The sequence below is a fragment of the Microtus pennsylvanicus genome, chromosome 8 (genome assembly GCF_037038515.1).
Source record: "Microtus pennsylvanicus isolate mMicPen1 chromosome 8, mMicPen1.hap1, whole genome shotgun sequence".
NCBI lineage: Eukaryota > Metazoa > Chordata > Mammalia > Rodentia > Cricetidae > Microtus > Microtus pennsylvanicus.
The window spans coordinates 499,167-514,747 of NC_134586.1; the positions used below are offsets into that span (position 1 = coordinate 499,167).

The following is a 15,581-nucleotide window of genomic DNA, read 5'->3' on the forward strand; positions in this document are numbered from 1 at the left end:
ATAGTTAATGAGCTCATACAATTATCCAAAATATATTGTACAAACTGAAATTAGCACAGTTTGAGGTATTACACAGAAAAAAAACAAACCAGGAACTATGTTTAAAATGTATTAGGTCCAAGGGGTAACCTTTAATGTCAAGACTCTGGGTCTATGTAGATCATGAGAAAAATCAGAACTTATTGGAAAAAAATAAATTCTAGGACCTTGGATTAATTCTTTTTTATAACTTGAAAATATTTTTAAATATAAAATAAGGCAATTACTATACCTGAAAGAAACAAATGTCTGTGAAAATGGACAGAAAGGGGGCAATAATTAAAATATTAGCCAAATTGAGCATTTAAATATCCCTTTTAAATTTTTAAAATTTCTTTCTCAAAGAGGAAATATGTCTTCTCTTAATCCTGAATGTTATGCTGATTTTTTCATCAAAAAGGCGACCTTGTCTTCCTTTCCATTCTTTCTTTGTCCTGCCACTATATTTACCATAAATAAACATATTCTAAATACAACTGAATTTTGTGAGAAACCCAGAAGCCAATTCCTGCGAGAGCCTCTGTTGTCCTGTGGTCTAAGGTTTCTCTTTGCTATATCCATGACATTCAGTCACATGTCCAAACTTAGATTTGTCCATGTGGGTATCTCATCATTTTCTTCATGAAAACCAAATACATTTATTCATAAATATTGTCAGTGTTTTCCATCTGCAATACTCAATTTGGGGAAGAAAAAAGTACCTTGTTGCAAACATTGCTCTTAGGGATGAGAAGGTTGCAGCATCTTCTTTCAAAGCCTTCAGCTCATTCCTCAGTTTTGTCATTGTTTCAGTCACCATTGCCTTTTCATTTTCATATTTGTTCTTCAGATTAGCTAGAGCCACTTCAGCTGTCTGAAGCACAAAATCACAGCGCTTACTAACTCACACCGGGAAAACCTGCCCCACACATTTCTCTATGCCAAATCTATTCTTTGCTCTTATAAATGGAAACAGAAATTGTTTAGGCTGGATTTTTGCAAAAGCATCTATATACATTGAATACAGAGATGTTTCTCTTTGATGTCAAATCATGTCATAATTCAATAATGTTAAATTGTCCTTAAAGCCTGCTATGAGTGACTTAGTATTAGAGGCCAAGGTGATGAGAGTAGTCAGTAAATAATTCATGCTAGTTGTTGAAAGTATATGATTTTCAGATATTTAGAGAGACAAAACAAAATTTTAAACATGAGTGATGTTTATCAAGAAGTTAGTAAAGAACCACTGATTCCAAATGAAATGTGAGAAATGAAATACTTTTTGTCACTGTTCCTGTGGGTCTAAAACATAGAATAAAAGATGTAAGCTACTGTAACTTACAACATGTTCAAGTCATAGAAGTGACAAGAAATCAAGCATTTCCTAAATTTTTAAATAAAAAACTTTCTCAAAACAATGAATTATCATCATATTATTTCTTTATGTGTCTCTGTATGTGAGAGAGAGAGAGAAAAAAAAGAGAGTGTGTACAAAATGTTGAATGAGTTTTCCGAATTTGTAATTGGGGCATTTCTGAAGCTCCTTGAATGAACAATGTTTTAAAACAAGAGCTAGCCTAACACAGTAGGAGATAAAAACCACATCGGCTGAATCAACTGGTCCCACTGGCAAATGTTTAAAAACTTCCCTTTTGATGCACAGCACAAGAAGTCAAACAGGAAGCACTCTAGTTTTGTAAACTTTAAACTGTAGCCTTGCAATGCAAAAAATATCTAATACTAATTAAAAAATTACTATTGGTATTTCCAGAAGACTATACTGGTTTTTAATATGTTCTTTTGTGCTTGAAATAAATATCAGTCAAGTTTCTTATGCAAAGTATTCAATTAATATTTTATGTGTATGAATGTTTTGCCAAGTATATCTATGTCCCATGTACATGCAGCTCCAATAGACAGCAGGTGAATGTATCAGATTCCCTGGAACTGGATTTATAGACTGTTGTGAACCTCTTATGTAGGTACTACGAATCAAATCGAGGTCCTCTGGAAAAGTAGTCAGTGTTCTTAATCATGGAACCATCTCTCCAGTTCCATTTGTTAATGTTTAGACTATAAATTAATTTTCATTAGTTTTGGCTTAATTGAAGTTCTTATTAAATTAAAAATTATTCATAAGATATTTTTATTCTATGCAGCATTAATTCTCAGTAGAATACTCAGGAATATTATAAATTCATAAAATAGTCAATAATGCATACATTGGGAAAATTTTCAATTATTTAATTTTTTTAAGTTTAGGCAAATATTCATTTAGAACAGAAAATAAGGTTAAATTGTAAAAATTTAGATATAACAAATTTGTAAGCATGAGGTCATTATGTAAGAGGAGGATTGAGAGAGAATGACAAGCACAACTAATCTCAAAGGGAAGTATAAACTCATTTATCCTTTGTGACAAATTCCCAGAACAACTCTACTTTGCTTATATTTTTATCTATAGACTGAACAAAGCTTAAAAATATTAAATATCTAAAACCCATTAGGTTTATTGACATCTTTATTCACCACATTCTGGTGTGGGAGGTCCTTCTGTCTGTCTGTTGCTTTGATTGGATAATGAATAAAGAAGCTGCCTTGGCCTGTTAATAGGGCAGAACCTAGGTAAGCGGGGAAAACTGGACTGAATACTGGGAGAAGAGAGGCGTTGTTTGAGAGACACCATGGAGCCACTGGAGATAGACATGCTAAAACTTTGCTGGTAGGTTATGACCTTGTGGTGATGCATAAATTACTAGAAATGGGTTAAATTAAGATGTAAGTATTAGCCAATAAGAAGTTAGAGCTAATGGTTAAAGCAGTGTTTTAATTAATATAGTTTCTGTGTGATTATTTCGGGTCTAAGCTAACCATGCAGCCGGGAACCAACAAGCAGCTCGCTCTTGCAACAACATTCTCCAAACACTCTAGGATTTACTTTTAAAAAAGAAAAAAGGAGAGACAAAAAACCCTACTAACCATTATTTCCAACTTTAGAGACCTTTGTAAGCATTTCCTAAATGTAACATCCTGTTTATATACTTTTGTCCCTCTCTACATCACATTCTTTTGTCTGAAATTAATTCTTCTTCCCATGGGATAACCTCTTATCCCTCTAAGAACAATTCCAATTATATTTGCTCTGGAAAGTTTTTATTAATTCCCATAGATGTTAGCTGTTCTGCTGCAATATTCCCATAACTTGAATATAAAATATGTAACATTGCACTAATTTATCTGTGGGTTTCAAGGGCTATGAATCCCCTTCTGAAAGGTAGAGACCATGTATTTGTTGTTGAGTCTTCACATCTGACACAAGTAAATACATAGCCGGTACTTTATAACAACTATCTTATTCTATCAAAAGGCATCACGCTTCTGGGGGAAAAAACCAAATTATAACATAAAATTCATAGAGAATACATTATACTTGTTTTAAAACAAGATGTTTCCCTTTCCTCCTAAACCACAAAATTTTCACATCAACTTTAATAATTAACATTCCACAATGTCTATGTCTAACTCATGTCACCTATTGATACTTGAAACAATTAATGGCACATAAGTACTACAATAATCTACAGCAATTGTTCAACATTATTTAGATGAGTACCAAACACATATCAAGGAATGTTTTCACATAATTTACTAAGCCATTAAAGCTATGGCTCTAATGCAGCTCATTGTGAAAATATAAACTCAGCTAGGAATGTTCTGTTCTCTTTTGAATTCTTATGGCACTCTAAAAGACTTTATATATTCTGTTTTGTAAGTACTTAAAGGAATGTACTGAATTTACAATGGATTATTAGTAACTTATTTTTATGTTCTATTTTGTTCCCCCATATGAATGCTTATTTACAAGTTAGGCCTTATCTTTTCAATTAAGCATGTTCACTTTAAAAAAAATCGTATTTATATGTTGCTGATATTTAACCTTCAGAAAGAGATCAAGAAAGGTATCTGAGTGCCTGGTTGAGAACACTCAAAAAATTATGTCCTTGAAAGAAGTTATATGAGTCAGGCCTAACATATAAGTTACTCATGACTACTCTATATTGTAGGGTTTTGAAATTCAGCAGTTACATCAATAATCTTCTTTTTACTGATTTCAAAGTGAAGTCAGATTTCTTTTAATTTTTTCATGCACCTTAACATTTTCTACTTCTGTAAGTGATGATGTAAAAGAAAGTTCTATCTTCCCCTTAAGTTTAAATAAAGCTTGTTTATATTTTGAACAATATTCCTGCCTGTGGTACAGACATCCAATTTGTATCAGAGAATTCATGGAAACAGAGGAAGAATAGAAAGCAGATAACATATTGGTGTGGCTTCAGTAAGATAGAAGTAAAAGAAGACACTCTGAAAAGGAAATGAGTCTTCATTCTCTAAAGAGCATGCATTCCCATACCCCACTATTCACCAGCATTGCCTGTGTTTGCAAGGAAGGATTTCATGTGCTGCTGATGCTTTTCATCAACACCAATATTTGTTCAGTATTCCTCTCAAATATGTATCTTTTGAGGCTATCTTTTCAGATAAACAGTATTATCCTTCAGTCTATATATCAGGATAGTCACACCTAGGTAAAACTCAATAATGGAAAACAAATCAATCAATAAAGAATTGTCAGGTAGGTTCATAGTGAAGCATCCTACTTATTCCAGAAGGATATAACCTGTATTTAAGAAAAATTCCCTAATGCTTCAGTTCTGACACAAGTAAACTAACAATTAACTATATATAAAGTCTCTCTCCTCTCTCTCTCTCTCTCTCTCTCTCTCTCTCTCTCTCTCTCTCTCTCTCTCTCTTCCTCCCTCCCTTCTTATCCCCTCTCTCACTCATAGTTCCAAACTATTTCATTTTTTTGGTAAAAGTCTGCTTCTCTTTACTCATATCCCCACAGCTGTATTGTTCTTCATCTTAGATGCCATTGCTTGATCATTTGGTTACTAAGTCTTATTTGTTTAAGTCTGAAATGAAAGGCAATATATTAAGTTTCTATCTTGTGACAGCCGTAAAAGTTGAGTCTTGCATCCCCATCTCTAAATTTCTAAATCTCATCTCTAAAGTTGGGTCTAGCCTGTCAGACCTTTTTCATCATGCCTGTGCCAAACTCCCATTTGCAGTCTCCCTATCTCCCTGGTTGGCATAAGATGTTAGGTAAGCCTCCCCCATGACCCTCCATGGGCTGTTTTCATACTTATTGACCACCAGGTTTCTGCTTGTCACTGCCTGAGTCTTTGGCCTTTATCTGCAGCTGGGTCTCTGTTACTGCTTTACCTTCCTCACTGCTTGCATTTCCCACCTGTCCACAGCCGCTCTTCTATCCCATCCACTTCAAACTCTTGTTTTATTTTATTTTTATCTATCTATTTTCTTAGAAAAAGACAGAGAGAGAATATTAGTGTCATGGTCCAACTGTTACAGAAAGAGGACAACTTGTGTGATTTGATTATTTTCTTCCACTATATGTGTTCTGAGGATTAAACTTGGGTCATTAGGCTTGGCAGCAAGCATGCTTATTACTAAGTCATCTCATTGATTCAGTAAACACTTTAGAACTAGACTACCTTCTGATTTGACACTGGGATATACTTTGCTTTATTGCTTTGTTGGCCAGGAATTTGAACGCTTATCTTGGCACTACAAATTCAACAAAAATTAAGGGAATAAATAAGAAAGCTTTTATTAGTATGTTTTCATCATCAAAATTGTATTACCTGCTTATTGGCTTTCAATACTGCCCTCAGTGTGGCAATCTGCTCCCGCTTGGTGCTCAGCAAGGACTTCAGCTTGAGAATCTCTTCCATTAAGGCTTCTTTGTCCTTATCGATCATGGGAGCCAACTCTCGGGCTGCTGCCCTTTGACGAGACAGCTGTAAGGATCTGTCCACTGCTTTTTGCAGATGCTTGATTTGGTCCCGGATTATGGCATTGAGGTTGTAGATATTCATTGGCTCTTTGCGGATATCACTTGTATCCAAAACTGGAGAAGAAGGTGGGGCAGTAATAACAGGAGAGATTGTGGGAGTCTTGGTTGGACTTGGCTCTTTAATAGTCTCTGTGTTTTCTTTTGAAACTGGTTCAGGTGATGTCCTTGATTCTCCTGGGGATGAAATACCTCTCCTGGATAATCTTGGAGACAAAAGCCCCCTAGGATCATCAGGCCCCTTGAGGCTGCCACTTCGGGTAACTCTACTTTGCCTATAGTAGTCCAACATGACCCTGTTGGGAGTTTCATTATTGCATAAACACACATGGTGATAAAGCTGTGCTAGTTCCTCACTAAATGTCACCAACTCATCCTGGGCTGTATTGAGAGTGTTGTGATTTTCGTTGGCTATGCCAGTCATCTTTTGCAACTCCTTCTCCATGTGGGCCATCTTCTCGCCACTCTCCTTAGATGTCTTCTCAAGGTTTGTCACTTGCTCATCATACATTTGGATCTTACTCTCATATTTTGTCTTTTCTTCTGTATAATTTTCTACAGATTTATTATATTTCTCCTTTAAGGCCTTAATTTCTGCTTTCAAATCAATGACCTCAGTGACAGCCACTCTATATTTACATTCAAGGATCTCTAAGCCATTGATGTCCACCTCATAGTCATGGGCTTCCTCTGCTGAGTTGCGGCTCTTCTCACAATCTAGCTCAGCCTTGAGCTCCTTGCTGTTCTGCAGGCCCCTCATGGCATTGACATGCTCTGTGAGCCGATGCACTCGTTCATGCTGCTCTGTCAGTGCCCCTTTGGTGTGTTCTAGCTGGGTTTGTGACTCCTGGAGGTTGGCCAGAAGAATAGCTTTTTCTCGTTCTACCTGCAATGACACAAGACAATGTCTGAATAACTTCAGTGCAAAGCCAATAATGAACTCAATGCAGTTAGATAGACATGCATATATTTAAAATGCCCACAGTAGAACCAATGCTCCCATTATTTAAAATTAAATTCAAATGGTTCTTTATTTCCAGTTCTGGTAAGTCAATCCAAAAATACCTAATTCATAATATGGGAGTTGATGTAAACGATGCCATTTGAATTTTTTATAAAGAAAATAGAAGAATCTTCTAAATATTCTATTGTTGGCATTATGATCTTGTTAAAAAATGGACTTGGGGGATTCTGTGGTCTTTTTTTCCCTTGAAAACTAAGTGAATTCCCTCTAAAATTTAAGCATTATCTAAATAAACTGAAGCTTTTTCCAAATAGCCTTTTGGTATAGGAGGTTTTTTTGTTCATGTGTTGCTTTTATTGGTTAATGAATAAAGAAACTGCTTTGGGCCTGATAGGGCAGAACTTAGGTAGTCAGGGGAAACAGAATTGAATGCTGGGGGGAGAAAGGCAGAGTTAGTGAAGCCATGGATCTTCTGCCTGAGACAGATGCTGGTTAGAATCTCTGGTAAGCCACTGGCACGTGGTGATACACAGATTAAAGGAGATGGGTTAAACTAATATGTAAGAGTTAGCCAATAAGAAGCTAGAGCTAATGGCCAAGCAGTGTTTTAATAAATATAGTTTCTGTGTGGTTATTTCGGGGGCTAAGCTATCTGAGTGGCCGGGACAGACAAGCTACCTCTCCTTGCAACAGCCTTTCCTTTTGGAAAAGTCTATTCACAAATTGAATCAAAACAAAATGTACAAGATATGTTTCAAGCTTATTGTAGGGTAAAATGTCTTGATAAATCAGTTAGTGTATTTTGAACAGCTTTGGGTCTGTTTTATATTTTGTTCGTATTTAATATAACATTTTCTAAAATCTATCATTATAGCAACTATAAAAAATATTCAACAGAACATGGGCTCTCCCCTGTGTGTTTGATGTAGTTTTAAGTAAATTAAATAAGGAATGGCACCCAAATTTCGTATATTTTACACATATTTGTATATAGATAGGTAGGTATGCATATATTTTACTATTTGTTCCTAGACAATATTGGTCTAATAGAATGAGTATGTTTTATTACAGATAATTTCATAAAACTTCAGCATTATATTATCACTCAGCTATTAGAACTTAGAGTACCTTAAATTGTATTTGGATTTCAATGAACATTTGCTCTGCTTAAACAATTTAAGAGTTATTGATCTTTAAAGTAAATGCGAAATACTTCAAAGCTTAAACTGGCTATATATTTTTTGTTGATGGTATTCTTCTTTAATAACTAACAATAGCCACTGATTCTCTTCCTACTGCTCTATCTTATATTGGGAGTTGGGGAATATTTTCTTCAATACTGTATTTATAAAATATTTACTAATTTATATCACATATGATAACTATCAGTAGTGTTATATGCCATAGAAGTTTTTATTTTGCCGATGGCTTTTTTTAAATAAATACATTTACATTTACTGAAAACATATGACTCTTGCTTGAAAGAACAAAGGAAAAATAATCATAACTCTTATGTCTCCTACGCTGCTGGATGGCACACAAATCCAAGTGTGATAGAATGGCAGCTACAGAATTATGCAGAGCCAGAATCTCAAAGTAGAAAGACACAGACACAACCCATAGCGGTCTGAATGCCAAGAGCTGGGGTGCTACATGCAGGTAGGGGTCTACAAGAAAGATGATGATGTTGATTGCTGGTGGAGGCTGAGGCTATAGCTGAAGACTAGCTGCTCAAATTCTTTTGCCTTTCTCTTTGTCCCACCTTCTGCTACTGATGACTCCCCTCCTTACAAACTATAGTGCCAACACTGTTTTTCAAGGATTATCCACATCTGATAACTGTACATATATTTAATGGATAAACATATGATACCCTTGAAATCAGCGCTGATGATCTGGGCTTCAGTTGGAAAGAAGCATGACCAAGTTTATAAAAAAATACAGACTGGGTTTAATTTGATGTTAGCTGTCGGCTTGCTGTATATAGCTTTTATTATATTTAGGTATGACCCTTGTATCCCTAATCTCTCCAATGCTTTTATCATAAAGGGATGTTGAATTTTGTCAAATGCTTTTTCAGCATCTAATGAAATGATCATATGGTTTTTTTCTTTCAGTTTATTTATATGATGGATTACATTGATAGATTTTCGTATGTTGAACCAGCCCTGCATCTCTGGGATGAAGCCTACTTGATCATAATGGATAATTTTTCGGATGTGTTCTTGGATTCGGTTTGCCAGTATTTTGTTGAGGATTTTTGCGTCGATGTTCAAGAGTGAGATTGGCCTGTAATTCGGTAAAAAAACAATGACTTCTCGAATTTTGCATGCAAATGGATGGAAATAGAAAACACTATCCTGAGTGAGGTATCCCAGACCCAAAAAGATGAACATGGGATGTACTCACTCATAATTGGTTTCTAGCCATAAATAAGGGTCACGGAGACTACAATTGGTGAACCTAAAGAAGCTAAATAAGAAGGTGAACCCAAGGAAAAACATATAGTTATCCTCTTGGCTATGGGAAGTAGACAAAATTGCCGGGGAGAAAATTGGGATCTTGGGGGTGGGGTGGGATGGGGGTAAGGGGAGATGGGGAGAGAAAAGTGAGAAGGGATGGAGGGGGGAACTTGGGGAAACAGGATGATTGGGATAAAGGAAGGTTGGATAGGGGAGCACGGAAGCACAATTCTTAGTTAAGGGAGCCAACTTAGGGTTGGCAAGAGACTTGAACCTAGAGGGTCTCCCAGGAGCCCATGGTGATGTCCCCAGTTAGTCCCTTGGGCAGCTGAGGATAGGGAACCTGAAATGACCCTATCCTATAGCAATACTGACGAATATCTTGCATATCACCATAGAACCTTCATCTGGCGATGGATGGAGACAGAGACCCACACTGGAGCACCAGACTGAGCTCCCAAGGTCCCAATGAGGAGCAGAAGGAGGGAGAACATGAGCAAGGAAGTCAGGACCAGGAGGGGTGCACCCACCCACTGAGACAATGGGGCTGATCTATTGGGAGCTCACCAAGGCCAGCTGGACTGGGACTGAAAAAGCATGGGATAAAACCGGACTCTCTGAACATGGTGAACAATGAGGGCTGATGAGAAGCCAAGGACAATGGCACTGGGTTTTGACCCTACTTCATGTTCTGGCTTTGTGGGAGCCTAGCCAGTTTGGATGTTCACCTTCCTAGACATGGACGGAGGGGGCGGACCTTGGACTTTCCACAGGGCAGGGAACCCTGACTGCTCTATGGACCGGAGAGGGAGGGGGAGAGGAGTTTGGAGGAGGGGGAGAAGGGTGGGAGGAGGGGGAGGGAAATGGGAGGCTGGGAGGAGGTGGATACTTTTTTTCCTTTTCTCAATAAAAAAAAAAGAGAGAACTAACAGATGTCATGAATCAAATAGAGTTAGCAGACATCTACAGAACATTTCAACCAAACACACAAAAAAATATATCTTCTTCTCAGCACCTCATGGAAGCTTCTCTAAAATTGACCACATACTCAGTAACACAGCAGACCTCAATCCATACAAAAAAAATTGGAAGAAAAAAAAAAACCCTGTATCTTAATGGATCATCATGGTTTAAAGTTAGAATTTAACAACACTAATTGGTAAAGCCTACAATATCATGGAAATTGAACAGTGCCCAATTGAACCACCCCTTGGTCAAGGAAGAAATAAAGAAAGAAATTAAAGATTTCCTAGAATTCAACAAAAGTGAATGCACAACGTACTTAAACCTGTGGAACACTATGAAAGCGGTGCTAAGAGGAAAGTTCATTGCACTAAGTGCCTACATAAAGAAAGGGGGGAAAAAATCTCACACTAGTGACTTAACAGCACACCTGAAAGCTCTAGAACAAAAGGAAGCAAACTTACCAGGAGGAGTAAAAGACAGGAAATAATCAATTGAGGGCTGAAATCAATAAAATAAAAACAAAGAAAACAATACAAAGAATGAGACAAAGACCTGGTTCTTTGAGAAAATCAACACGATAGATAAACCTTTATCCAAACTAATCAAAAGGCAGGAATAGAACATCAAAATTAACAAAATCAAAAATGAAAAGGGGGACATAGCAACAGACACTGAGGAAATTCAGAGAATCATTAGGTCATACTTCGAAAACCTGTCTTCCACAAAATTGGAAAATATAAAAGAAATGGACATACCAAAATTAAATCAAGACCAGGTAAACAAATTAAATAGACTTACAACCTGCAAGGAAATAAAAGCAGTCATCAAAAGTCTCCCAACTAAAAAAGCCCAGGACTGGATGGTTTCAGTGCAGAATTCTACCAGAACTTCCCAAGAAGTGGTAATATCTGTATTCTTCAAAGAGTTCCACATAATAAAAACAGAAGGAACATTGCCAAACTCTTTTTATGAGGCTACAGTTACTCTGATACTGAAACCAAACAAAGACTCAACCAAGAAAGAGAATTACATGTTTTCTTACTTACACTTGTTTTGTGTTTTTAACCATATGGAATCTTGACTGCTTTTTATTTAGGAAGTCCTTGTGTATTTAAAATCCTTTGTGTCTTTGTGTTTCTGAGGAATGTAACCATTATCTTAAAAGCAGTATTTTACTTGCATATAATATTTCTGAATTCTCTTATCATTCATAAATATATGAATGATTTGTCTTTTCACAGACCACACTGTACTCCAAATCATAAATTAAAGAAGCTCTTTTATTATGGTGCTACAGATTGAATCCAGGACCCAGAAATTGCTAGGCAAGCTCTCTACTACTGAGCTATGCCCAACTCATTTCTCAAGTGCTTCAAAAAAAATTATTTTTACCATTCTTTCTGTCATGTCTTTCTAAAATATCTTATTTCCAAATCTTCTAGTTGAAGAATCAATATGTGAAAAAAAATTAATCAGGAAGAAAAATCTGAGAATCAGAATTCCCATAGCACACAACATCAATCAACATGAAATTCATTATTGTAGATATAAGTAAAGTTCTTACCTGCATGAGCTGCTGCTTCAATTTCTGAATTTCTGAAATGTTCAGCTCACTGAATAAGTCAGACACGGGGTGTAGGGATTCTCCTTTCCGTGATGTGGGGGTACGATAGTCTCCATTAAGTTTCCCAAGAGGCCCATGGATATGCCCATTCATCTTGTCGTCATTGTTTGGCTCGCTCCCATCCTCAGAAAACTTGAGCCCATCTACCGAGATGCTGATGTGGTTATCACTGAGGTTGATGTACTGGGACAGCTCCTTCCTCAGGTTGTTCTTTTGCTCTCTTTCATTTTTCAATGTCTCAAGGGCTTCTTCCAACTGATGCTCTGCAATCTCTTTCAGTCGGATGGCATCTTCCAGTTGGCTGTTCAGTAACACTGTTTCTTCTTCAAATCGCTTAATTTCATGTTTTAAGCCTTCGTATTCAACCTAAATTAGACAGATTAAAGAAGATTCATAAAGATAAAATTTTGACCTTAATAAAAACTTCCATTAAACACTCTAATGGATTTAATCATTTAGGTAAAACATAAACAGTCTACAAAATAAAAAATGCATACTACATTCTTAGGATAACACACAACACAACAGTTACATAGATACAAACACACACACATACACACATATATATATACAACTAGCTATATTTTAAAATATAAAAATATATATTTAACACACAACAGAAATGAAAAGGTATTTATTATGCTAGGATTTTTTTTTAGGACATAGTGGACAAAAGGATCCATTATTTATTAGGATTCATTGTTTTTCTAATAAGCAACCATAAAATATTTTGATAACTTTTTTCAAATTTTTTAATATGCAGCACCCATAAAAGAAAAAAATCTTTATCACCACTGTTTTATTTCATCAACTAAAAATACAGCTTTAGTATGCAGACAAACATTTGTTTAAAAGATCACAAGAAAACCAAAATTTCAATAAAACATTTTTGAGAATAAGATTTTAAAAAGCCAAAAATTTAGCCCCAAATAATGAATATCCATGCTGTGAGTAATGTAACATCCTCTCTAATTATAATAAAGAACCCGCTCAAATAACCTTTGGCCACAGACACCATAGATGACAGGGTCTCTAAACTTGTATGTTCCTGGAGACTCTTCCATGATACTATGCCACCTTTTAAAAACATGTTTTCTGGGGCACACACGGTGCTACATTTCTTTAATCCCAGAACTCTGGAGGCAAAGGCAAGTAAATCTGTGAGTTTGAGGCCAACATGGACTACACAGTAAGCTTCCAGGCTAGTCCAGGTTACATATTGATACTCTTTCTCAATAAAAAAATTTTAAGTACCTTTTGATTCTCCTAGGTATCCCTTAGTATGTCAATGCTCCTCCACAATGTTTAAAACCAAATTCTGCTCTTCAATAAGCATTTGCTTAGTAAATAACTATTCTGAAAAAAAAAACTAGAACAAGTAATAAACATTATACTACTAGATACTAATATAAACTGTACATTTAGTTTTATATCTGTATTTTTATTGTTTAAATTGAAACAGGAATCATAGATCATTATTGCTTTCATATATATTTTACTCTTCCTCCTCCTTCCTTTTGTAATATTAGTGGAATTATTTATTTTGAAAATGTTGAGGTACCAGTTTAGTTGGGATATAGATTTGACTGAAATAAATAAGAACTAATTGAAAATGCCTTAGTTAAGATAGAAGGACTTTACCCTGTGTAACAGAATGGGAATAGACAGCCAAGTCAAGCTTGGAATCTCAGCTCCATAAGATCCTCTGTGAACCAGACTTCTCTCTTGCTAAATAACTTCCTACTACAGTCCACACAAAGAATCTATGCCAGAGGTAATTCATGAAGCCCATGTAGATCTGCAGTGATAAAGAGTAATAATTGGAGAAGAAGGGTGATATGTGATTTCCCTCTGTATACTGTGAACTGGTGAACAAAGAAACTGCCTTGGCCTGTTAATAGGGCAGAACTTAGGTAGGTGGGGAAAACTAAACTGAATGCTGGGAGAAAGTAGGCAGAGTAAGGGAGAAGCCATGGAGCTGCCACTGGAGACAGACACATTGTAATTTTGTTGGTAGGCCACGACCTCGTGTGATGCACAGATTAATGGAGGTGGGTTAAGTTAAGATGTAAGAGTTAGCCAATAAGAAGTTAGAGCTAACAAGCCAAGCAGTGATTTAATTAATACAAATTCTGTGTGATTATTTCAGGTCTGAGCTGCCAGGCAGCCAGGAAACAAACTAACAGCCTCCCTATAACAGAAAGCTAGTAAAAATATATCTCTTTAAAAGCAGAGAACCTAAGCTCCAATGTCCATGTGATATCCAGCTCCTGGAAATGAATTACCTAGTGTTATAAGATGGAACCATGTTCCAATACAAGGTGTCAGCAGACCTTACTAGTGTCTGCTAGTACCATGTGGTACTAGTTTTGCAGGTATGAGAGATGTAATATTGAAAGGATCATGAAGTCTTCTTCCACAGTTTCAAAGACTTTGGGGACCAACCAGCATGTGGCATGGATAAAGTTCCTGAAAGAAGGTCCTGAGAAACCATACAGTGAAACTGTGAGGGTGAACCCTAAGTTGTAGTGGAGATTTAAAATATTGGAAATACCAGAATCATGAACCATCTACCAAGGAAAGCTATAGGTATGTTATGAAGCCTGCCTAAGACAGAGTCTATATATACCAGAAGACAGAGCTAGAAGAATGGGGTACAGCCACTTTCATCACAAGCCCCAGATGGCAGACATGAAGCTGTAGGATTCAGTTAGACTAAATACATTTTGTACTAAGTAATGTCCATTAGCCTGGGGTGGGTGGGGTAGCCAGAAGCAGAATGTTGTGGTTTGAATGTGAAATGTCCCCTATAGGCTCACATGTTTGAATACATGACTCACACCCAGTGGTGCTGTTTAGAAAGGCTGTGGAAATTTTAGGAGGTAGGGTCTTGCTGATGGAAGTTGGTAACTGCGGGGTATGCCTTGAGGATTTATAGCTCAGCTCCATTACCTGATCACTCTCTGCTTTCCAGGGGCAAATGTAATATAACCATCCAACTTCTTGTTCCTGTCACCATATCTTTCCTGCTTGCTAAACCAAAATAGACCCTTTCTTCCCTAAGTTGTTGTTGTGGTGTTTTATTACAGCAATAAAAAGGAACTAAAACATCATCCAAGCTTTATTATAGGAAGAAAATGTAATTTATAAGGGGCTTTTATAATAAGGTTATAGCTGGAAAAGAAATCAAGCATTTAAAATGAAAGAAGAGACAGACAGACAAAGGGGAGGAGGAGAGATGAAAGAAAGAGGAAGAAAAAAGAGAGGAAGGAAAGAGAGGAGAGGAGAGATGAAAAGAGATGGGAGAAATGCGGAGGGACAGAAAGGGGCAGCTAGGAAAGAAGGGAAGATAGAAAGGAAGGAAAGGGAAAAAGAAGAAATTGGGTAAGGGAAGGGACATTGGGGAAGGAAGGAAAGAAAGGAAAGGGAAGAGAATCTAAGGGAAGGGAAGGGAAGGGAAGGGAAGGGAAGGGAAGGGAAGGGAAGGGAAGGGAAGGGAAGGGAAGGGAAGGGAAGGGAAGGGAAGGGAAGGGAAGGGAAGGGAAGGGAAGGGAAGGGAAGGGAAGGGAAGGGAAGGGAAGGGAAGGGAAGGGAAGGGAAGGGAAGGGAAGGGAA

At 36.8% G+C, this 15,581-nt stretch overlaps 1 protein-coding gene across 5 annotated transcripts in view; it reads right to left on the bottom strand.

The window, feature by feature from the left end:
- The window catches only part of Bicd1 (BICD cargo adaptor 1), a 138,286-nt gene that overhangs the window by 44,872 nt on the left and 77,833 nt on the right, over nt 1-15,581 (bottom strand). For all 5 annotated transcript variants that reach the window (XR_012911545.1, XM_075982197.1, XM_075982199.1 and 2 more), the window contains exons 4-6: nt 11,907-12,332; nt 5,742-6,836; nt 741-892 (exon numbers count right to left, since the gene is read on the bottom strand). Coding sequence is in view for 4 of the 5 variants with exons in the window: in XM_075982197.1 (XP_075838312.1) it covers nt 741-892; nt 5,742-6,836; nt 11,907-12,332 (1,673 nt within the window). In the remaining variant the exon portion in view is untranslated. The remainder of the gene's footprint in view (nt 1-740; nt 893-5,741; nt 6,837-11,906; nt 12,333-15,581) is intronic.